A 25,125-nucleotide genomic window follows, 5' to 3' on the forward strand; every position below is an offset into this window, starting at 1 on the left:
TGCCCTAACTGTCCATGCCTGGAAAGAAAGCAGGCCTTGAGAAGTGGGGTGGGGAGGGAGAGGGGACAATTCCTAGGGACGGAGGCTCCATCTCAATTGCACAGCAAACAAAGCTTGGTTGAAATCAGATTTTTTTAAAAAAGAAAAAACCCTAATTGCACAAAGAGGGTGGCTCTGCGTTAGCCTTGCTAAGGTGCCTTTGATGCCCCCAGGCCTGCATACATGAGCACAGGGGTGGGCTAAGTTACCGGCACGGTCGGTCTGTAAACAGCAGGTCCAGCGGCTGCCGCGGAAGGCACCCGGGTGGCAAAAGGGCAGCAGGCACTCATTGGAGACCATCACTTTGCGGATAGCTGAGAGCCACTGGTTGAGCTCGTTGATGTTCTGCCGGAGGAAAAGAGAGCACTGGTCAGTAGGTGGCGCCATTTCCCCTCACTCATTTATTTGCCGCTGGTATTCTTGATTGCATTTCCCCGGTAAGGGCTGTAGCTCGGGGGCAAAGTGACTGCCTGGCCCCACGTTCGATCTTCAACAGCATCTCTCTGTAGGGTTGGGAATGTCCCTCACAGAGTCAGTGTGGACAATAATTCAACTAGATGGACCAAGGGTCCAGTATATAAGAAAGCCTTCTCTGATAAGGGAAAGGTCTCAGTGGTTAGAGCATGTGTTTTCCATGCAGAAGGTCCCAGATTCAATCCCCGGCATCTCCAAGTAGAAGCCTGCCTGGAAACCCAGAAAGTCACTGCCAGTCAGTGCAGGTAACACTGAATTAGATGGACTAGGGATGAGGTAGCTTTCTACTTGTTATGTACTGAGCTGAATCCTAGAACAACAGGATCCAGAATGCAACAGTCTGATTGGTCCACAGGAGCCACCCAATCCAGCTCCAGGTGGAAGTGAATCAGCAACCTGATTGGCCTGCAGGAGCAGCCAATCAGGCTGCTGGCAGAAGTGAATCCGCAACCTGATTGGCATACAGGTGCGGCCCTGAAGTAGCCAATCACGCAAGGCCCATTGTGTAAATAATGTATATAAGCAGATATTTTGGGGAGAGAGCTATTCTTCTCCTCTTCTTCTGTTGCTACTACAAGCCGAATAAAGAGCATGAAATTCACTCTCGACTCTGCGTATATTTCACTAGTGCTTCGTGTTTCTACGTTCAAACATGCCTGGCAGCAGCACCTAGCCTGCCATGGGTATCCCAGTGCCCACTGAGGCGGCTGGCGCTGTTCAGAGTCACAACCTTTTCTGTATGCAGGAAAAAGCTGTCAGCCAGTACAAAATGGGCCCTGTAATGAAATTTAACAGAGAAGGATCATAGTGCCGTGCTATAACGTCTGCTTCACAAGTGGAAGGTTCCGGGTTGATACCCTGGAGAGCTGCTACCAGCCAGTATCAGCAATAGTAATAATAACCATAATTTTATTATTTGTACCCTGCCCATCTGAGTGGGTTGCCCCAGCCACTCCTGAGCTCGATGGACTTTCTATTTTTATATTATAGAAGCTTATACTTCACCTTCCCTGCTCCCCAAAATGCTTACAAAAACCAATGTGGTGCAGCAGTTAGTGTTTATCTAGGGCCTGGGGGAGCAGAGTTCGAATCCCTACTGAAGCTCACTGGGTGACCTTGGGAGAGGAGGGAGAAAGGTTGTTTTCTGCTGCTCCAGAGAAGCGGACACGGAGCAATGGATTCAAACTACAAAAAAGAAGATTCCACCTAAACATTAGGAAGAACTTCCTGACAGTAAGAGCTGTTCGGCAGTGGAATTGGCTACCAAGGAGTGTGGTGGAGTCTCCTTCTTTGGAGGTCTTTAAGCAGAGGCTTGACAGGCATATGTCAAGAATGCTTTGATGGTGTTTCCTGCTTGGCAGGTGGTTGGACTGGATGGCCCTTGTGGTCTCTTCCAACTCTATGATTCTATGACTCTCAGCCTAGCCGACCTCACAGGGTTGTTGTGGGGATTAAATGAGGAAGGGAGAGCCATGTGCGCTACCTCGAGATCCTTGCAGTAAAAAAAGGTGACATACAAATGCAATCAGTTAATCTGTACAAAATTAAGAATAAACTATAGGAAAACATGGATGGCAACAAACTCCTAACGCAAGAATCGTAAGTTCATAGCAGGCCAAGATGCGCAATGAAAACTCCATCAGTTTTATTTGCTACTCTCCTTTGTTGGTAATTCTTCCTGTATCCATAGTTGGGCTTGTAATACTCTCGCTGCTATAGTTGCATGGAAATACAAATTTTTGTCCTGTCTATTAATTTCTGGACCTACAATGTCAAGAAAATGTTTTTGCGTAGAGTATGCAGAACTGGCAAAGTTGACTGGGAGAATCTGGAACCAGAAAGACCAGCACTTCCTTAAGGATTGGAAGAAATATATGACTTATTTGAAAGACAACTGCATTAATGTAATATCGCTTGTAGGTTTACAAGAAGTTTTGTAAGGAGGACTATATAAATTATTGTAAAATGATCTAGGAAGGAAATACCGGTAATTAGGAAATGAAGTTTAAAAGCATTAATTATAATAATAAAATGCAAAATCAGATAGCAAATTTGAAAATCACTAGACAGGATTGATGGAAATCTCAGGCTATAATAGCCAAAATGAGGGTGATGTGATGTTTTGTTTGGAAAACATACGCAAAAATTAATAAAAATTATTTTATTTTATTTTTTTTTAAAAAGGAAAACAAGATGAGCAATGAAAAGGGAATTTCTAAAGAAAAAGAGCAGCGATCACATTCTCAAAGCCAGATTAACGATGGTCGCATCCACATCCTACCTTGCACTGGATGTACATATATAGCAACAAACCCCTAATGCAAGAATCGTAAGTTCATAGCAGGCCAAGAAGAGTCATGCAAAGGGAATTCCTAAAGAAAAAGAGCAGCCATCACATTCTCAAAGCCAGATTAACGATGGTCGCATCCACATCCTACCTAGCACTGGATGTACATATATAGCAACAAACCCCTAATGCAAGAATCGTAAGTTCATAGCAGGCCAAGAGGAGCCATGCAAAGGGAATTCCTAAAGAAAAAGAGCAGCCATCACATTCTCAAAGCCAGATTAACGATGGTCGCATCCATACCCTACCTTGCATTGGATGTACATGGTGGACAGCTGCCCTCCATTGTCCCGTGTTGTGATCTGCATCATGTGAGACTGCTGGAAGGCATTCTCATCCACACGTTCCACGGCACAGATCTCCTGGACGGGGATGGATGTCCGAACCTGACCATGGGGGAAGAAACCCAACACACAGCCCTGTTCGTCAAGGGGGAAACACAGCTCTCGATTCTCCAGCCCTTCCTCAAGAAGCATTTTGCCAATTTACGGGCACCACCCCAGCCAACATGGTGAACTGGCCCATCTGATTCAGCATCCTGCCCTCACAATGGCCAGCCTGCGGGAAACCAGCAAGCAGGATTCAAGCACAAGAGCCCTCTCCCCTCCTGTGGTTTCCAGCAGCTGATATTCAGAAGCATTATTTCCTTTGACCATTGGGCCAGAGGATAACCATCATTAGCCTTCTTCTCCATGAATTTGTTGCATCCTCTTAAAGCCAGCTAGGGTTGATGGCCATCCCTGCCTCCTGTGGCAGTGAGTTCCATAGTTCGACTGTGGCTGAAGAAGTCCTTTCTTTGCTCTGTCCTGGATCTCCTGGGACATTGGATGTCTGCGATTTCCAGTTGTTATGAGAGTGGGAGAAAAACTTTTCTCTCCTCTTTCTCCACCCCATGCATCATTTTACCAGCCTCTCTACCAGGTCACCTCTTACTTGCCTTAACAAAAATGCAAAATCATTAACAAAAATGCAAAATGCAAAATCATCATTTAACTAACCTTTGCCAAAGCATATTAAAAACGCTTGTAGATGCAAAGCAGAGTTTGACGTGGACTTGCAAACTCTTGACAAAACTTACCGTGTCTAGAGTTACACAATTGAGCCAACTCTTAATACTGAGCACATTTCGCTCCAAATACAGGATTTTAAAACAGCTCTTTCCTTACAATGCTATCTATGATCTTTGGCGAGGAGCCAGGAGCACTTTCTGCTACCTGAAATTGCTCCTGGAAGTCCTTTGAAGGAACCGGGCCTTTCAGAACAGCTGAGGTCCTCTCAACGGACTGTGAGTTTAACTCCTGTGGCAGTTAAAAGAGGCTTGAGATCAGCTCACAACTCAGTGTACCTTCCAACATTTCTCCAGTGAAAATAGAGACATCCTAAGGAAAAGTGGGACATTCTGGGATCAAATCAGAAACCAGGACAGCTTCTGCCAATCTGGGACTGTCCCTGGGAAATAATGGACACTTGGAGGGTCTGCAGTTTTAAGTTTTAAGGAATGTGTTCCAGGCAATGATGGGGCTCTTTGGGTCTGAAGCCCAATTTTAGCTCTCTAGGCCTCTCTAATAATAATAATAATAATAAAATTTTATTTATACCCCGCCCTCCCCAGTTAAAACCAGGCTCAGGGTGGCTAACACCAATAAAATTACAATAAGACATAAAAGAAAAGAAAACAATTAATTAAAATACAGATTAAAATACAATATTAAAATTTAAAATTTTGATTTAAAATTTAAAATGCAGCTTCATTTTAAGTAGTCTCTCAGGCCACACCCCTTATCCACAAGCCACACCCCTCAATGGCCATTATATACAACCCCTTCGAGTGCTTTTGCCTGGGCAGGATGTGTCCTTGAACTCTGTTCATGCCTCTTGCTTGCCTGGGCAGAGAACAGTGTCTGTGTAGAAGAACTAGACCACTGTACAAAAGCAAACATGACCTCATTGCTCCACCCACTTTTGCCTTTGGTCCCACTCATTTTGGAATGTGGCCCTTGGGATGTTGCCTGGAAGGGGATGCGGCCCCTGGGCTGGAAAATGTTCGTCACTCCTGGCCAATGTGCAGCTCCTGAGAGGTCCTGAGAAGCAATGTCTCCTTGAGCAAAAGCTGTCTATTACATATTCCATGGTCTGTGTTTGCCTGAGCCTGGACAAAGGATTCTGAGCTCCTGTGTTCTGATTCGACATATGATATCCAACCACTGAACATTTCAGGATTTGGGCCTCTGCCATTGGCCCTTAAACTCTGAGTTATGATTCGCAGCTTGGAAGTTTAGACAGCCAATCACGTTGGGAGTGGGAGTGGCCTACTGGTCCAGGCTTTCAGAAATATATATAAGCAGTTGCTTTGCCCCTGTTGTTCAGTTCTGTTGGTTGAATAAAGGTTCTTGCTGTTATCACTCTTGCCTCGTGAGAACCCACCTGCACTTCACTGTCCTTTGATTCTTTGCTTTGTTGTGGATAAGACACACCTTTGAACGGCCTGCCACCCTGATTTTTGCGTTCTCCTTGTGTCCTCCGCCCTCTGCCCGCCCCGGGGAAAGGTGCCCACCTGCCACTCCGGAGATTTGGAATACGAAAGGCTCTCGTTGCTCAGCCAGAAGTAGCGTTTTTTGAAGGTGAACCGCGAGACCAAGTGGAGGCCCTCAGCCTTGCGCTTGTTGAGGTAGCCCTCCTTGATGGTGGCCGAGGGGTGGAAGAGTGTCCAGGGCTTCTTCTCACTTGCTCCTGGAGAAAAAGAAAGCACACTGACTTCTCAGATGCTGCAAAAGCCTTGGAACCCTGTGAACATCCCTCCCGTTATTGCTTTGGCCAGGGCTAAAAACCACCCCAAGACTCCTATATACATGCATGCAAATTGTACAGGGCCGGCCCTAACATTAGGCACATTGAGGCAGTGGCCTCTGGTGGCAAATGCTGGAGAGGAGTCCCCTGGCTGAAACTCCTGAGCTCCCGGTCTAGAGATTGAAGAAGACATCATTTTCTGTTCCAACTTTACCTCTAAGAAGGGAATAGGGGTCCCCAAAGTAACCCGGGAGCCGTAGTTTATTGGTGCTGACCTTTAAAGCCCTAAACCAGGCACCCCCAAACTGCGGCCCTCCAGATGTTTTGGCCTACAACTCCCATGATCCCTAGTTAACAGGACCAGTGGTCAGGGATGATGGTAATTGTAGTCCAAAACATCTGGAGGGCCGAAGTTTGGGGATGCCTGCCCTAAACAGCCTCGGCCCAGTATACCTGAAGGAGCATCTCCATTCCCATCGCTCAGCCTGGACACTGAGGTCCAGCTCCGAGGGCCTTCTGGCGGTTCCCTCACAGCAAGAAGTGAGGTTACAGGGAACCAGGCAGAGGGCCTTCTCGGTAGTGGCACCTGCCCTGTGGAACACCCTACAATCAGATGTCAAGGAAATAAACAAGTACAGTGGTGCCTCGCTTAATGAATGCCCTGCTTAACGAAATTTCCGCTTAACGAAAGGTTTTTTCTAGCGGAGGTTGCCTCGCTAGACAAATGCGTTTTACGAAAAAAATTCATCTAGCGAATCGCGGTTTCCCATAGGAATGCATTGAAATTCAATTAATGCGTTCCTATGGGCAAAAAAAAATTCAATGCATTCCTATGGGATTCGCTAGACGAATTTTTCGTTATAAGAAAAGACCTGTGGAACGAATTAAATTCGTCTAGCGAGGCACCACTGTACCTGACTTTTAGAAGACATCTGAAGGCAGCCCTGTTTAGGGAAGTTTTTAATGTTTGACATTTTATTGTGCTTTTAATTTTGCTGGGAGCTGCCCAGAGTGGCTGGGGAAACCCAGCCAGATGGGCGGGGTATAAATAATGTTGTTGTTGTTGTTGTTGTTGTTGTTGTTGTTGTTGTTGTTGTTGTTACAGTCATATCCCGGGTTACGACCGCTTCAGGTTGTGCGTTTTCGGGTTGCGCACCGTGCTGAACCTGGAAGTCCTGGAACGGGTTACTTCCGGGTTTTGGCGCTCACACATGCGAAAAAGCACTAAATCGCGCTTTGCGCATGCGCAGAAGCGCCGGATCACGACCCACACATGCGCAGATGCGGCGCTGTGGGTTGCGAATGCTGCGGGTTGCGAACGTGCCTCCCACAGAGATCCACTGTATGATCATTATTCTTACTTTTATTATTTGATGCAAGCAGAATCAAATTCCCACCCCTAACCTCAGTCCCAGCTTCCTGGATACCCACGGTGCATTGGAGCTCACCGTTCTCGCAGTCCACGTCGATGAGCCAGTCCAGGAACTCCTTGACATGCCCAATGCTAGACAGGATGAAGGGATGCAAAGGCTCCATCCATTGCTCCTTGCCGTGACCCAGCTGAAGCCCCAGGTTTCCAATGCTCTGCACTGCCTGCCGGGGGCGGGGGGAGAGAAATAGGCAAAGAGGTGACTCCAGGGGAAGGGAAGGACCAGTTCGTAAAAGCCTAGTGGGAAAAGTCTCTAAAGCTTGGCCTGCTGTGTCTTCAGAAATGATCAAGGGGAAGACTCCCATGTAAAGAAAGGGCACTGCATTTAGGAATTTTTAGTTTAGATAAAAAGCAAGTATGAAGTGGCATGATATCTTGGTGGATCTTACGCCGATCCTCCCGCAGCAGACACCCTGCAAGACTGTGCAGCCCAGTGCATTGGTTCAGGAACAGAACTTTTAGGAACAGTAACTTGAGTTCCAGTTGCTTTTATTATATACAGCAGAACAAAACCAAAAGCAAAGTATTTACAAGTTACCATACACAGCTCTCTCATCTAACACACACCAACTATCTCCAGACTCTCTCAAAACTCCCCAACAACTTTCAGGGAACTTTCATCCAATCACAGCCTGTTGCCAGGCCTCTAGGTTGCTGGGGCAAACTTTAGTCCAGCCAATTTGACTGCTTGCCAGCTTTCTAATTGCTTCTCCAAAGCTGCCTTACTTTCTCAGACTTTAACACGATAGAGGTTTATAAAATTATGCACGGCATGGAGACAAGGGGTGGGTTTCCCTCCTCTCTCGTAACACCGGAACTTGTGGGCATCAAACGGAGCTGAATGTTGGAAGATTCAGAAGAGAGAAAAGAAAGTCTTTTCTTCACGCAGTACATAGTTAAACAAAGGAACTTGTTCCCACATAAGGCAGTGATGCATACCTTCCAACATTTAACCAATGAAAGTAGAAGGTTCTGTCCAACATTTCTCCAATGAAAATAGATGTCCTATTCCATCCCCTCCAACATTTCTCCAATGAAAATGCTGTCCTAAGGAAAAGTGGGACATTTCAGGATGGAATCAGAAAGCAGGGCGGCTTCTGTAAATCCAGGACTATCCCTGGAAAATAGGGGCACTTGGAGGGTCTGTTGATGGCTAACAACCATGATGGTCAGAGGCAGCAATGCTTCTGAGTACCAGTTACTGGAACCCCCAGGATGGGAGAAAGGCTCTTGTGCTCGGATCCTGCTTGCAGGCTTCCCATTGGGGCATCTGGTTGGCCCCTGTGAGAGCAGGATGCTGACTGTTACCTTGGCCAAGAGCAGGAGGGTCCGGCTGGTCTGGGTGTCTGCATGCTGGTCTCGGAGGTTGAACAACTTGGGGGTCAGGATGGCCGGAGCAAAGAAGCGGAGGAAGAGGAACCCACTGATGGCAATGTATTTGGCATCCTGAAAGGAAAACAACGACACCCAGCGTGGGTCACATCCATAAGTTAGAATTGATCACAATTATATATATATATATATATATATATATATATATATATATATATATATATATATAAAGTTCTCCATTGCCAAACAGCCATTGCTAAAGCACACCCAGGGCAGTCTCGAGCAGGTCGGGCGCCCTGGCGCTGAGGGGCGGAGATCGCTCTGGCGCCCCCGCCCTAGCACACCGGGCCACCGGGAGTCTACCTAGAGCCCGCCGTGAGCACACCACACACCCAAACTAAACTTTGGGTTGCATCGAAGGGTTCCCTGCAAAGAAGGATTGATTGTTGAACTAATCTGAGAATTGTAGCTCTGTGAATGGGGTCTCTTAACAAATCTCAGCACCCTTAACAAACTACAGCTCCCTTAATTCTTTGGGAGAAGCCATAACTGTTTAAAATGTTATCATAGTACATTCGTACCTTGGAAGTCAAACGGAATCCGTTCCGGGAGTCCATTCGACTTCCAAAGCATTCGACCTCCAAATCACAGCTTCTGATTGGCTGCAGGAAGCTCCTGCAGCAAATCGGAAGCTGTGGAATTCCCTTCAGATGTTTGCCTTGCAAAACAACGTTCAAAAACCGGAACTTCCAGGTCACTTCCGGGTTTCGATCGTTCAGGAGCCCAAACATTTGAGAACTAGGCTGTTCAAAAACCAAGGTACGACTGTACTTTAAATGTAATGGTGTGAATGTGGCCAAGGATGTGCTTACAGAAAACACAAAGGGACGGGGAATCACTTTTCTGAAGGGGCCCTGAGTTGTATCAGCCTATCATTGGGTCCAGCGCCACCTACTGTTGACCTCCCTAACTGTTGCTTAACCAATCCCAGTAGAAGCAGCTTGGATCGCAGAATGCAAAGTTCCTTGGAAGTATGGATGATAAATGACCTCGTCAAGACTTGCTGTTCGGCAGAGGGAGTGGTTATGGAATAGAAAATGTCACACCTGATTCTCTGCCTCTGGGAAGTGGTCATCCACTCGCTTGTGCAGCTGTTTGAAAGCCACTCGCATGATGGGGGGACACTTCTCCGCAGAGCTCACGATGGACTCCACAATGTCACCCAGGTATCCCGTCAGCACTTCCAGGCTACTTTCTCGGATCTGGGCCTCGGACAGGGAGCTTTTGAAAGAGATCCGCCTGAGAGGAATGGAAAATGTTGACATGCACGAGAGCCCTTTGACCCACATAACTCAACCACCACACAGTGCTGCCCCCTGCCGATTGTTACAAGCTCCTAACACAGAGAAGATATTGAAACTGAGCTCAGTCACTCACTGGAGCAGCTTTTTGGTATGTGTATGGCTTGTGAATTTGCCTAGAGATTAGACTACCTGCTGCAATCGCCCACAGAGATGTTTGCAGAGTAAGAAAATACCAGCTCCATCTGGTTCACCAGCTATGGCTGTCCCTGGACTTGCCACTGTAACTATATATGGTCCCTTACTCGGCTTGTTTTAACCCACTGCAAACCCCTCTCAGCAAGCTGGGTTCCACCCAAACTTCCCTGCTTTTCAGCAGTCAGACCCTCAGCAAATCCACGTTGAGCATCCCTGCCAATGTCACACTCTGGCAGCATCCCGGAGATGGTGTTGCCTAGCAACCTGCACAGAGAGCATCTCTCCCAGGAAGGCTTCTATCTCTAGAGCAGCCGGAATCCTTTCCGTAAGCCAGCCCCACATCCTCAGTGCTAATGTCCTATTAGCCATTTCAGCAGAAATACCCTCCGTCTGTATGACGCTCTTCTGCAGGCACGGCTGAGGTTGCCGTCCGTCACATAACACAAGCATAGTGTACAAATATGTCAGCTGTTAACACTTGCCACACCACAGCGGCCTTATCGCATGATTATCTGTTGTTGTTCTTATCTACATCCCACCTTTCCCCCAGACCGAGACTCAAGGCAGCTTACCCAAATGAAGACAACACAGATAAAATACAGAAGGCTAAAACACGTACAAAAGATAATTGGGGGGGAAAGTAATTAAACTATAGAATTAAAACAAGATAAAAGCAGATTGATTAAAATACAGCACGCTACTGTTTAAAAGCTGGTCCTTTTTTTCCTTTTTTTTTAAAGCAAGCCAGTGATTTCACAAAAGCCTGTTGGAATAAAACAGTCTTCACCTGTTGGCAGAAGGACAGCAAGAAGGGAGCCAGTCTGGCTTCTCAAGGGAGGGAGTTCCAAAGTCTGGGAGCAGCCACCAAGAAGGCCCTCTCCTATCTCCCCACCAAGTGTGCCTGTGAGGGTGGCAGGACTCAGAGAAGGGCCTTCCCCAAAGATCTCAGAGCCTGGGTAGGTCCGTATGAGAGAATAGTCTTTCGGATAGCTTGGGGGTAGCTTAGTACTTTTCTCAAAAACCCTTAAACTGTATGAAGCACCCACAAATCAACATTTAGAGAAAACATTACCGGTGGTATCTACCCTCAGCGATATGGCTAAGATTAAATATATATGTGTCGTCCAGTTCAGAAATGTCTGCAATGTTTAATGCAGCTAAATTCAGAGAGAAGATCATAGGAAGAGTGACAGGTAGGTAGCTGTGCTGGTCTGACGTAGTCGAAACAAAATAAAAAAATTCCTTCCAGTAGCACCTTAGAGACCAACTAAGTTTGCCATTGGTATGAGCTTTCATATGCATCTGAAGTTGGTCTCTAAGGTGCTACTGGAAGGAATCTTTTTATAAGAAGAGTGAAGTGGAGGTGGGTGCTCACGAGACAAGACACAGTGATAACAGCAAGAACCTTTATTGAACTAACAGAACTGGACAACAGGGGCAAAGCAACTGCTTATATACATTTCTGAAGGCCTGGGCCACTCCCACTCCCAACGTGATTGGCTGTCTAAACTTCCAAGCTGCGAATCATAACTCAGAGTTTAAGGGCCAATGGCAGAGGCCCAAATCCTGAAATGTTCTGTGATTGGATATCATGTATCGAATCAGAACACAGGAGCTCAGAATCCTTTGTCCAGACTCAAACTCAGACCACTGAATACATAACAAATTATCCCTGCTATCTCGGTGGGCAACATTCTGACAAATTATTGTTGCATGCCACCCCAATCTCTGAGGCGGGCGAGATTCCACGAGTTCCTGATGCTTACCTAGGGTTTGGTTTGCTGGGAATGATGGACGGTAGAGATTGTGGGTTTTGTGGGCTATCAACAATGTGATGCAGTCGCAAAACAGCTAACATGATTCTAGGCTGCATCAACAGAAGTATAGTGTCCATATCAAGGGAAACCATCGTCCCACTCTGTTTTGCCTTGGTCAGACCACACCTCGAATACTGTGTGCAATTCTGGGCACCACAATTTAAGAAGGATGTTGCCAAGCTGGAACGTAATCAGAGGAGGGTGACCAAGATGATCAAGGGCTGGAAACCAAGCCTTACAATGAGGGGTTGAAGGAGCTGGGTATGTTTAGCCTGGAAAAGAGGAGGCTGAGAGGAGATATGATAGCCATCTTCAATTATCTCAAGGGTTGTCACATGGAAGAGGGAACAAGCTTGTTTTCTCCTGCTCTGGAGGGTAGGACTCAAACCAATGGCTTCAAGTTCCAAAAAAGAAGATTCTAACTAAACATACGGAAAAACTTTATGACAGTAAGAGCTGTTTGTCAGTGGAAGAGTCTCCCTTGGGAGATTATGGACTCGCCTTCCTTGGAGGTTTTTCAGCAGAGGTTGGATGGCCATCTGTCATGGATGTTTTAGCTGAGATCCCTGCAATGCAGCGGGTTGGACTAGATCAGTGTTTCCCAACCAGTGTGCCTCCAGATGTTTTGGGACTACAACTCCCATCATTCCTGACCACTGGTCTTGCTAGCTAGGGATGATGGGAGTTGTAGTCCCAAAACATCTGGAGGCACACTGGTTGGGAAACACTGGACTAGATGACCCTTGGGTCCCTTCCAACACTAAGATTCTATATACAACCTGAGCCTACGATGGAAGGGCTCACAGCATAAACACCCCAAGAAGATATTGCTTCTCCCGTAACCACAGCCTTGCATCCCAGCAGAAATGAGGCATGGCTTTGTCTCTCAGCTGCGCGGCCTGCCTCTAGCTTCTAGCCATCTCTCACCCACAACTCATTTCTGGCATTTGACCTTCTAACAGCTGGGAGGGGGGCACCCTTTGATTTCTAGCACAGAGCCACTTCCTTTGTTACCTTAACGGCCCATACTTAAGGGACCATTATGGCTCATTCAACCATTGAACCCTTGCTGCATGCAGGAATTAGAAGGGTCTCAGGCATGCAGCCCTAACAGCCCCCCCCCCCTCCAACCCACAACATTATTTTTGGAGTCATAAATCACCTGCCAGGCAAGCTCTCTTGCTTCTGCTTTAATTAGCACTGTTGGGTGAGGAAAAAACTGCCACCTGCGAATGACACGCGTACCGACGCACCACTGTTTTTTAATCATTTTCTCGCCACGTTTGGCACCCTACCCCCCCCCCCCCCATTTCTCAGCAGACGGCCTCGCCTCTCCTACAGTCTTGTTCTGAATGTCACAATGATGTGCTCTTCCCACTCCTCCTCTCCCCGAACTCTTCCCATTCCAGCTGTCCCTCTCAAGGAATCCTTGAGCTGAGAACTAGTACCTGAGTTCCTTTCCTCCTCCCTCCCAGCCGCTTTTCCTTTTCTGCCCTTTGCAAAACACACCTCAGCTCCCCTCTTCCCCTTACCTGGTTCGGCTTGGCTCAATCTTGCAGGGATCCAACTCCACGTACTTCTTCTCCTCGAAGATTCGGTTGATGATGGCCTTCAGCACCTCGTGGAGGTAAGGCATCCCGACCACCTGATGCGTCACAGAGAGTTAGGATTAGGTGGGAAAGAAGAAAGGGGGGGGGGAATACGTTTTCCAAAACTCACATCCAGGTGGAAAGAAAAAAATGACTAAAAACTTCTCATTGGTGCTGAAATGTTCAAAGGGTATATGCAAACTTGTATACTGGATATACATAGAATCATAGAGTTGGAAGAGACCACAAGGGCCATCCAGTCCAACCCCCTGCCAAGCAGGAAACAGCATCAAAGCATTGTTGACATATGGTTCCGGTTTCCGCCGGCAGGAATGGCGGACCTGTTTTCCATCCCTCTGACCTTCGTAAGGAATTTGGCGGTTGCTAGGGGAGTAAATGGCAACCCCCTACCCTCTCCGGGGGTTACGGAGAGGGGCCGCTGGCCCGCGATGCCCCCTGACCCACTCCGACTGTTTATGGAGTGGGGGGAGCTTGGGCTGAAAAGCACTTACGAGGGCCAGGACTCCCGGACGCTAATCTGCATGGCGGGGATTTCCATGGTTAAAGAAGATAATTAGGCTTAAATCTATGGACATACTTCAGAAGGAGGGGAAGAAGCGCTGTTTACTGCTGAGAAATCTATGCTGCTGAGGGAGAGGAGTCAAAGGCTGTATATCATCTGGAAGAAGGATTGATGGGGACGGAGCGATAAGGGAATTGAGTTTTTTTTATTTTTCTTCATATGAGTTACTTCATACCTTCCCAGACGCGATGTCCTGGCTTGTTTGGAGTAAAGAGAAGCAAAAGACTGTGTGAGTTGAACTTTATAAACTGTTGTTACTGAGCATATTTTTTAAAGATGTGGAGTTGCCGGTGAGAAAAGCCCCCCCCCCCTAGTCGGACGGAAGGAGTCCTGGACGCGTTCGGAGGATTTATGAGCTGTGACGCACTTTGAATTGGAGCAGTGACCTGAAGCTAAGTTCAGCTAAGTTCAGCTATAGGGCAAGGAGATCCATTAATTTACCAAGAGTTTATGGTTTGATGTTTGGGTCTTCTGCCTGGAAAAGCTGTAAATTTTATAAAGATCGTTAATCTTCATGGCTATGAGAGAAAACGAAAGTGATTTGAGCTTTTTAAGATGGCGCTGCTTCGACGCAACAGGGAGCTCCAGACTAAGAAGATTTATGGGGAGGCTGGACTGATTAACCCACACAGGAGAAAGAACATTTGTGAAACCTTGTTTGATATTTATCTCAGCAGCTGGGAAACAATCGGTTGAAAGTGGAAAACATCTATGTGACTGTAAGGGGAAGACCTGGATTATTATGAACTTGGAGGACGATTTGAACTTTAGAAAAAAGACGGCAGTGGACGGTTGCGAGGAATCCCCAATTTCTTGAAGCATGGGAACCCAAATAAAAAATTCTTTAGACGATTTGGCATAACATTCGGTTTGATTGATATATATATGTGTATAATTTGAAATAATGAATGTGATATAATTGGTTTTAATTGGAAAATTAATAAAAATATATTTGAAAAAAAAAGCATTGTTGACATATGGCTTTCAAGCCTCTGCTTAAAGACCTCCAAAGAAGGAGACTCCACCACACTCCTTGGTAGCAAATTCCACTGCCGAACAGCTCTTACTGTCAGGAAGTTCTTCCTAATGTCTAGGTGGAATCTTCTTTCTTGTAGTTTGAATCCATTGTTCCGTGTCCGCTTCTCTGGAGCAGCAGAAAACAATCTTTCTGTTTAACTCTACATGTTAACTCACATGGTTTACCCCAAAGAATGCAGAGATTTCTTTTGTTATTAATAGTCAAAGATCCCACATCTTTTGCCATAGGAACTGCAGTTCCCAGGGCATAGTCAGAGGTTCCCCTTCACTTGCCATGGGAACTCTACAATTCTATGATTACCGTATTTTTCCATGTATAAGCCGAGGGTTCCCCCCCCCTTAGAATTTAATCAAAAATTGGGGGTCGTCTTATACATGGAACACAGGCATCTGGGAGGATATATATATATATATATATATATATATATATATATATATATATATATAGCAAATGTCCTGGATTTGGACTTGAGTGGGCCGGAGTGTGCATTTGGTGGGGCGATCAGGGGGTTGCAGCAATCGCCCCAAGAAAGCTCACCGCTGATCGTTCAGATTTTCACTTCTGTTTTAGGTTTAGGTAACCCTAAAATATTGTTTTCTTCATTCTGGATTTAAAAAAAATAAGGGTCTTCTTATTCATGGAGACATCTTATAGACAGAAAAATATGGTATTCTATTATTATAATTACATTGTAATGAGAGGGAGATATATTTGCTTGTTCTTTTTTTTAATGGGAAAGATGCCTTGAATCCCAGACTGGGGGGAAAGGCTAGGGGTGTGTGTGTGTGTGTGTGTGTGTGTGTGTGTGTGTGTGTGTGTGTCTAAATACACGCTGATTTGTGCAACGCAACACACCGCCGACACTTCTCCCTTTTCCTTTCAGCAAGTGCTGGCCAAAAAAAAAGAAGAGAAAAGGGGGTTTGTCCTGTTTGCTGTGAAAATATTTTCTTTTTCTTTCCGCTGCAAAGGGTGGTTCATCTCATTTCATGGCAGGTGTTTTGCCCCCCCCCCGCCTCCCCCCCCTCAAAATGGCATCATTCGCACCCGAAACCAAACCCCATGTAAATGTGGCACATGTTGCAGATTTGTTTATTTAGCACCACCCCAGCAACTCAGGGACAGCCCCTTCTGTTTCACACAAACTCACACACAGAGTGCAGAGGGGGGAGGGAGGGAGATGGAACCCAGCAATACCCACCTGCTGGTTCCTCCTCTGCTATTTACTCACCTTCATGAACTGTTCCATGGATTTAGAAGCCAAGGAGTTGGAACGGAAGAGGGTGTTTGGATCCGCTGAAAGAACACAGAGAGGGTTTGCCAGCCCCGCTTCCAATTAGCACCACGAGTGAGAAAATCTACCTGCGAATGACGCTGGCTCCCCTACATTAATGCGTCGGATTTTTCTCACGCCATCTGCTATCCTGCCCACTGGCCAACTCCGCAGAAGCAGTCTGCTCCGGGTCCGGGTCCCAAACCGAACTCTTTAGGTACGACCCCCAGAATTGCTGCTTCCAAGCGTCGCGCTCTGCAACCTTAAGGGCTAGAAACTTGCTCGTATCGAAGAATGAAAGCCAAGGTTTTCAGAAACCCAGATTCTCTCTTTTTGCTGTGGAATTGCAGGGCTCACACCCAGCCCTAGGCGCCCACCTGGTCCTGCTGCCACAATCCTGGGCAACCAACCTCAAACGGCGCACAGACACACAACGTGACATATGAAGGAACTACTTACCAGTTCTCGAAACCTCACGGAGGTTCACATAGTCCAAGAAAGGCACCACCAAGCCTTGGCCAAGGAAGATCTTGACTAATTTGGTGGCTACGTCCTGGCGACTCTCCAACGAGCAGACCTCCTCCAGCAGGGCTAAGGGTGTGACATCCTCCTTCTCCTGTAGTGAAGCAGAACATCTGCAAATGGCATACATATATATGTGTGTGTATGTATTTAAAACAGGTGTGGGGGACCTTTTTTCAGCCCGAGGGCCACATTTGCTTATTTGCAACCTTCCAAGGGCCACATGCCTGCAATGGTAGAAATTCAGATATATAAGTTAGGCCCAAATGGCTTTTTAAACCAGGGATACAGTCAGGGAGTGGCCACTGAGACTATATAACACAAGTCCTGAAAGACCTACATTGGTTCCCAGTACGTTTCCAAGCACAAGTCAAAGTGTTGGTGCTGACCTTTAAAGCCCTAAACGGCCTCAGCCCAGTATACCTGAAGGAGCGTTTTCACCCCCATCGTTCAGCCTGGACATTTAGGTCCACCTCTGAGGGCCTTCTGACAGTTCCCTCACAACTAGAAGTGAAATTACAGGGAACCAGGCAGAGGGCCTTCTCGGTGGTGGCGCCCACCCTGTGGAATGCTCTCCCATTAGATGTCAAGGAAATAAACAACTATCTGACTTTTAGAAGACATCTGAAGGCAACCCTATTTAGGGATGTTTTTCATGTTTGATGTTTCATTGTGTTTTTAATATTCTGTTGGGAGCCAGAGTGGGCGGAGTATAAATAAATTATCAGCAGCAGCACCACCACCACCACCAAATGCAACCCCTGAGCCAAAGAGATAAGTAATTATACAACCTTTAGAAGATATCTGAAGGCAGCCCTGCATAGGGAAGTTTCTTAACGTTTAATGTTTTATTATGTTTTTATATACGTTGGAAGCCGCTCAGAGTAGCTGCGGCAACCCAGTCAAACAGAGTGTTGTTGTTGTTGTTGTTGAATAGGATATCCCTATTTTCATAGGAAAATTGTTGGAGGGTATGAATGACTAGTTGCTGTCTGGGGGTCACACAGCTTGAAAGTCGTATTTTTCAATAAGACTTTTCGGTTCCTGAAATTCATTCTGATTGTGCAGATAAAATACGGTAGAATTCTACAGGGTGTGTTGGTAGCGTGTGAAATCATTTCAAGGTCCAAGGATCTCCACCTCCAGATGGTGGAGATGTCAAGTGACAACCCCCCCCCCAAATTTCCTCCAGTGGAACAACCCAACCCCCCCACCTTTGCACCTATTTATTCCACCTGCCTTGACTGTGCCTCTTTTTAACCCCGTATCTCTCTCATGCACAAAAAATGAGGGTAAACCACCAAGTGCCCACCTCTGCTGGGCACATGACAGACTCCACCAGGAGGTCTATGAGTGGCTGGTAGTATCGGGAGGGCAGGATCCGATCCTCGGCGAGTCGCACCCGCAGTCTCAGCGCCCCCAGCTTCCCCCTGCAAGCAGAGAGCACAATCTACACCAGGAGGCTTAGATTGATCAGAATCGATTATACACTTCCGGAGTTCACGCGAAATACATGACTTTTGGTAAACGAGCCGCTGTAGACGCTAGAGGGCTGTGAAAATTTGTGTCCCTTGTTCTTTAAACTCGTCTACCCATGTACTATCTGAAAACAAAGGGGCGCACTGGCATTATTGAAATATATTGGCATTATTTTCCAGCTCCCCTACCCCACCCTTGTTAAATTATCTGCACTGGCTGCTCACCAGCAAAGAAAACCCACCCTGAGCAATTTACAGAGCCCTGGGCAACTTAGGGTCAGGGTACCCAGGTGGCACTGTGGTTAAACCACAGAGCCTAGGGCTTGCTGATCAGAAGGTCGGCGGTTCGAATCCCTGCAACGGGGTGAGCTCCCGTTGCTTGGTCCCAGCCCCTAATGGTCAGGGGTCCCCTTTACCTTTACCTTTACCTTTACCTTTACCTTAGGGGAAGTCTAACTCATCTGTGGGTGAGGCTCATTTGGCAGCAACAAGAAGTCGAGCTTTTAGTGGCAACAACCCAGCCGTGTGGAATATCCTGCCAATAGGGATCGAGCAGGCTCCTTCTGTGCCAAATTTTGTACGCCTGCGGAATTCCCCCCCCCCTGTGCCGCCAGGCCTACGCAGGCAATTAGGAAGCCATCTTTCCATAACGGTTAGCTGATTGCCTGTGGTTTCAAATTTGTATGCGTTTTTAATATACAATGGTACGAACGACTCGACATCTGAATTTTTCAACTTGCGAGTGGGGCAAATGGCCGCACGCTTACGAATTTCTCAACATCCGAACGGAAACTGCGGCGGTTTTAGATAGGGTTTTTTCGACTTACGAATTTTTAGATGGGGTTGCTTCGACTTACGAATTGTTCCGTTTCCAATGGCGCTTTTCGGCTTACGAATTTTTCGACCTACGAAGGTGCCTTCGGAACTGATTGAATTCGTAAGTCGAGGCCCCACTGTACAGAGATATCGTTGTAAACGGCTTTGACATTTTTTTTTAAAAAAAACGATATAGCGGTATTTAAATAACTTTATAAACAAAATAAATGCATTTAAATTTTAAAACGCAACATTGAAAGCGAAAATAAATTTAGATTTAAAAACGCAACATTGGGAAGCAGTTGAAAATAAATTTAATTTTTAAAAACACAATATTAAAAGCAGCTTAAAACCAATTACAACCACAACTCTAAGGTGGGTCCATCTATTTCACCATCCTGTTCTCACAGTGGCCAGCCAGGTGAGCTCCCATCCACCTTGGACTACGATGCTCCCCCTGAGCCCTGAGTACCACAGCTCAACTTCTGCCCACCCGAGATCCTGCTGTTCACCTCTGGCCCCTCAGCCTGACAACTTGTCAGTAGACCCCAAACCCGATCCCCTGGGCACCTGGCCACGCCGAGTCCTGACATACTTGTCAGTTTGCATGTCTTAGTACAGAAAGTATTGATCTGATGTGTAGAGGTCTTTCCTATTCTACTTAATTCGAGAAGCTTCTGGGTGGAAGCTTCTCTGTGTGAAAGAAGCAAGCAGAAGGTTCATGATGCCTGGGTTATTCCTTCAGAGAAGCTGAGTACAGCTGCCTTAAACTGGTTCTGTTATCTCTTTCTGTCAAGGTAATGTGCACTACTCTATAAAAGTATCTCTCTGTTGCGTATTGAGTCAAAGGATTTTATATCTCTATTAGTATTGTCTGTATTTGCATTAGGGTAAAGTAACTGCCTTTTGGTTCCAGAAGGTACAGCTACTATTTGGTTCATTTAAGCTGCTGTATTTGGATCCTCTGTCTTATTGGTTTCCTCCAAAAGGCAGCACTGTGATTGCCTGATATTGTTCCCTCCAAAATGTATTCCTTTCTAGCTAGTCCCCTGTCCCTATAAATGTAGCTTTCCTCTCCTCAAAGCCCAGTCTTGTTTGCTTCAATAAAGAAGTGTTACTAGAGAACTGTCTCCAGCATATTATGTCAAGAGAGCTGAAATCACAAACCCCACGTCACAACACTCTCTATCTCTCTTTCCTTCTATCTATCTTTCTTTCCTTCTGGTGTGGCATTCTGTACATAGTATGCTTAGTGTTAAGGTTTGGACTTATTATAAGTCATTGTAAGTTTAAGTTAAGTCAGCTGAAACTGGATTTCTTATGGACTGTGCCTATCCTGAATGAATTGGATTTGTGACCATTATGCTCATTTGCCTTCAAGCTCTGCTGGATGAAATCTGGTCTATTTTTTGGGAGTATCGGGTCCACTTCCGGGTGGGGCTGGGTTGTGGTCTGGGCTCCTAGCCACTCCCCTCAGCATTGGGGCGGGGCGGCGTCCCGTGTCACTCCCGGGGAGACCCCGGCCACATCAGGTTGCCAGGCAGCCAATCAGGTCGCTTGGGGTGTGTGGCCAGGGATGATTTAAGTTTTTACTCTGCTAACTATACATTGGGAATCTACTCTGGATCAATACTGAATAGAATTCCACGGCAATACTATGACCCAAGAAGGCCAGAAGAGCTCCCACATTTACCCTGCGTCTCCCTCTGTGCTGGTGAAAGGCAGCAGGCGGTACCAGCCTTTGGGAGGGGCCTTCTGCAAGGCATCCAACGGGAACTCAACCTGCATGGATCAGAGAAAGTGACAGGTCAGTGCAGAGGTAGAGGAGTGCTGGAAGTGCAACAGCAGGGATCATTCTGTTTGCCACTCGAGGGTTAATTCAGGTAGGGCTAAAGGCTGGAATGTGCCTCTTGCTTGCAGGGATGGAGGGCAGTGAGATGTGTATGAGCCTGTGTAGAAACTGTTAGGATTTGATAGTACAGTGATACCTCTACTTACGAATAACTCTACTTACGAATGTTTCTACTTACGAACGGAGCTCCGTCCGCCATCTTGGATGCGGTTTAGATAGGATTTTTTCTACTCACGAATTTTTAGATAGGGTTGCTTCGACTTACAAATTTTTCTCCCAATGCATTCCTATGGGATTCGACTTACAATTTTTTTCTACTTACGAATGTGTGTTCGGAACGCATTTAAATTCGTAAGTAGGGGTACCACTGTAGATTCTGTTCCACCTTAAGAAGGGACAGGCTTGGAAGAGGATGTTGAATGTGTCACATGATGTAGACTTCTGTTTGTTGTGCTCTTGTAGTGCCTTACTTGCTCTTGCTATGCTGAGGAAGAAAGACACGTTTGGTCTTGCTTCTGAGATGCTCCGTAATAAACGCTTGTAAATATGCAAGAACTTCTCTCTGTGTCTTATCTGCTGCAAACCACGCTAGCGCTGGATGAACTCTGCAGATGACGTGTCCAGGTTCCGAGAGCCTGGATCGTGTTCCAGCTGGCTACACCGTAGAACAGAGGTGAGGGGCTCGCCAGCCCAGATGCCTGTGGTGTTATGCCAACAGAAACTACCCTCCTGTGCAAAGGTAAACTTCACATGTCTTGCTCTGCCCACCTTTGCCTCTGGCCCCGCCCACCGCTTGTAGGTGGCCCCCAGGAGGTTGCACAGAAAGGAATGTGGACCTCAAGCCTAATATCTTCCCCATGCCCGATTTAGTTCCTCAAGTTATAGTTCGACCCTAGATAGCTCAGTTGGTCCGAGCATGGTGCTGATAATGCCAAGGTTGCAGGTTTGATCCCCGTAAGGGACAGCTGCCTATTCTTGCATTGCAGGGGTTAAACCAGATGAGCCTTAGAGTCCCTTCCAACTCTACAATTCTTTGACCCCTGTCAAAGCAGCAGCCGCAACCCCTCATGTGAGATGTAACATCACTGAAGCAGTCAAATACAACATTTCCTGTTTGCCCAGAGTGGACACATGGGGAAATGTTGCTCCAGCTTGGAGGACTTCCTGTCACACCTGGTCTGGAGCATCCTCCCCCTGCGTGTGACCAGGTAGGTGGGCGTGACCCTGGCAGACCCTAAAAAAAGGGCTAGTCACGCAGACATCTTCCTCTTTTCGCCTTATTCCATTTTTCCTTTTGGATTCTTCTGCTGGCTCTTAGCCAGCAGCACATGGCTCATCCTTACAGAGGATGGAAGACACAAGGTAGAAAGTACCTGTAACTACAGTGGTACCTCAGGTTACAAACACTTCGGGTAAGAGACGCCGCTAACCTGGAAGTAGCACCTCAGGTTAAGAACTTTACCTCAGGATGAGAACAGAAATTGTACGGTGGCGGGAGACCCCATGAGCTAAAGTGGTATCTCAGGTTAAGAACGGTTTCAGATTAAGAATAGACTTCCGGAACATATTCAGTTTGTAACCAGAGGTACCACTGTACAAGATTAAAGGCTGCCTTCAGGACCATACTGTGAACTGAATGTAAGTAAACTTTACCATTACTTTAAAAAAGATGACTGTTGTGTCATTGTTGTTTTTAAGAGGGAAATAAAGGGGAATTTTACCAGGAACAATCCAATCTGGACAAGTCAGACCGGATTGCTCAACTCAAATGATTCTTACGAATCCATCAACTAGCTTCCAGCAATGTGCAAGGGAATGTGCTGTGCTACTAGCTCAGTAGCGTGCCTGAGGAAGGATAATATTTAATCAATATCTCCCCTCCTACTATTCACATTCCCACACCTCAGAGCTTGCATAAGAGGGACCCAGGCCAGGCCAGCCTCCTGTGCCCACCACTCACCCGTCCCAGGAAGTCATTCTTGCCCACCATGTCCCAATCCCACACTTCTACGATCAGCGGGGTTTCACCAGCGGTCCCCTCCTCCAGGACAAACTCGAGCAGCTCATCCCAGCGTGGGAAGCGAGTTTTCTTGATGATCTGCGGAGGCAGAAGAATGCATAAACGCAAGTGGACAGATGCCCCGTTGTAATGGTGTTCTTGCGGCTACTCTCGAGTAAGGACGCCCAAGTCCGTGCTTGTCTCTAAAGGTTTTGTTGTGCATAGTATTTACAGTGCAGAGATAGCAGAAAACATGACCTCCTAGTCACTTGCAGAATCCGGGAGTGGACGTTTCCTGTTGCGTGACCAGCATAAGAGTTTGGGCACCCCGAAACGCCTCCTCCCGACCTTATGTTTAGTGCCGCGCCTTAATTCGGGCACCGGAAGGGGCTGCCTGTTCCCCTCCACCTCTTGGTCAAGGAGGCACAAAGGCTCTCCAAAATCACTGAGCCTTGCCACCTCCATAAGCTGCTGCTCTCACTGGGCGAAGAGCTGGTCAACAGATGGGGGGAGGTCCCCTGTAGGGAGGTCCCCTGACACCCGTTTAAGAGCAAACTGTGTTTAAACACCCCCACGATCACTCCTGCCGCCTTGCCCACGGTGAGACACACGCCCGTATGTGCACAGCCACGTGGAGTGAGTCAGCTTGCGGCGTAGCGGTTAGATTGCCAGACTAGGATCTTGGAGACCAGAGTTCAAATCCTCCACTCAACTAATAAAGCTCATTGGGTGATCCTGGGCCAGCTGCTATCTTTCAGGCTAACCTACCTCACAGGGTTGTCGTTAAGAGAAAAGAGGTGGGGGGGGGACCCTGTTCCTAGAGGATGTGCATGTCAAAGACCTGTTAGTATTTCTGCACCAGGATTCCAGCCAGGGCTGTCTTAAGCGCCCCTGGCACCGTGGTGCGACGGATCCCTTCGGCGCCCCCCGCCCCGTTTCCCAGCGCGGCAGGCGGGCAGGCACAGCGCAGTTGCCGTGGGTGCAGCTTGCGACGCCACTCTGGCAGGCTGGCGCCGTGGTGCCCTGCGCCACCCAGCTTGGCCGTAGGGCCAGCCCTGATTCCAGCAGGGTGCCTGTCTCCAGCATCTTATAGTCACCCAATCAGCACAAAAGGGGGCCTTGTTTGAGCCTTTGAGAAGAAGCCTTCTTCTCACCTTTTGTGCTGATGGGAGCCAATCAGAATTAAAGGAAGACAGTCAGTCACTGAGGATTGGCTTCTAGGGTTGTTCTGGATAAGGGGCTCCGGAAGAAGACCAAGGAGGAGTTGTTCTGCCTGTTCCAAAGCTAAGCATTTGGAAACACAAGGAGCTTCAGTTTCAAGAGAAAGGTGTGCAAGTTATGTTATGTACAGTGGAACACGATGGAAAACGCAGCTGAAGACACCCCGAAATTTTTTTTGGAGCACCCCAAATCATTTGCATAGGTATGTGCACAGAAAATAGTGGATCCAGCTGCATCCATCTCCATGAAATTCATTTATATTATGGGAAATTACTTTGCAAAAAAATGTGTGTGCAATGCATTGGGCAAAATTGCACCAAAAAATGTGTATATCAGGAGAAATTCATACTAATATGCTGGTGAATTTTCATGAGAGTTGAAAAAAACAAAACTTCTACACACAAGCTAATGCAAAAACATGAAGAACTAAGACAGGAAAAATGAGAGAGAAACTGAAAATGGATACGATTCCCCAGTCCTCACTTCCTGTTCAGACTCAGACTTTCCCTGGGACACAATAGCCTCTCTGGGCTATTGACTCCAGTTCTTATTCCCCAGGTCTTGGATTCAAATCCTACCATACAGCTCGGTTCTGACACTTCAAACGCATCAGGGGCTATACTTACAGCTGTTTCGAGGACCTGCCCATTCCACAGGACACGGGCAAAGGGGTCTGAGGTGCCAGAGGTGTCCCGCGGAGCGAGGTCTCTATGTGGAGGAAGATGGCAGACGGATATCAGGAAGCATATTTCAATAGGGTTTTATTTCTTTATTTTTAATTTAACAAAAATGATATGCAGCTTCATCAACAAAACAAAAACTTTTTAAAGGGGGCTCGCTGCCGAGGTTGACAAAGGAAGGCCTTTCCTGGCAGCGGAGGGTTCATTTCAGCCTTAGGTGTGTGTGTGTGTGGCTGTCTTCTAACAGCGAACTCGAACTCGGGTGCTGAGTGATGATGGCTACGTAGCCAAAACAGGGCTACTGAGAAACCAGAGTAAGGTATCAACAGATTTGGGGGAACCTCAAGATTTG

General features: G+C 46.9%; 1 protein-coding gene across 3 annotated transcripts in view; it reads right to left on the reverse strand.

The window, feature by feature from the left end:
- RASAL1 (RAS protein activator like 1) overlaps nucleotides 1-25,125 on the reverse strand; it is a 62,491-nt gene that overhangs the window by 13,158 nt on the left and 24,208 nt on the right. For all 3 annotated transcript variants that reach the window (XM_060269281.1, XM_060269282.1, XM_060269280.1), the window contains 13 exons: nucleotides 24,720-24,801; nucleotides 22,834-22,971; nucleotides 20,715-20,803; nucleotides 18,040-18,157; nucleotides 16,665-16,821; nucleotides 16,164-16,228; nucleotides 13,257-13,369; nucleotides 9,515-9,707; nucleotides 8,385-8,522; nucleotides 7,096-7,240; nucleotides 5,415-5,590; nucleotides 3,109-3,246; nucleotides 249-384 (listed from right to left, as the gene is read on the reverse strand). In XM_060269281.1, the coding sequence (XP_060125264.1) occupies nucleotides 249-384; nucleotides 3,109-3,246; nucleotides 5,415-5,590; nucleotides 7,096-7,240; nucleotides 8,385-8,522; nucleotides 9,515-9,707; nucleotides 13,257-13,369; nucleotides 16,164-16,228; nucleotides 16,665-16,821; nucleotides 18,040-18,157; nucleotides 20,715-20,803; nucleotides 22,834-22,971; nucleotides 24,720-24,801 (1,688 nt within the window). The remainder of the gene's footprint in view (nucleotides 1-248; nucleotides 385-3,108; nucleotides 3,247-5,414; nucleotides 5,591-7,095; nucleotides 7,241-8,384; nucleotides 8,523-9,514; nucleotides 9,708-13,256; nucleotides 13,370-16,163; nucleotides 16,229-16,664; nucleotides 16,822-18,039; nucleotides 18,158-20,714; nucleotides 20,804-22,833; nucleotides 22,972-24,719; nucleotides 24,802-25,125) is intronic.

The sequence above is a fragment of the Zootoca vivipara genome, chromosome 17, assembly GCF_963506605.1.
Source record: "Zootoca vivipara chromosome 17, rZooViv1.1, whole genome shotgun sequence".
NCBI lineage: Eukaryota > Metazoa > Chordata > Lepidosauria > Squamata > Lacertidae > Zootoca > Zootoca vivipara.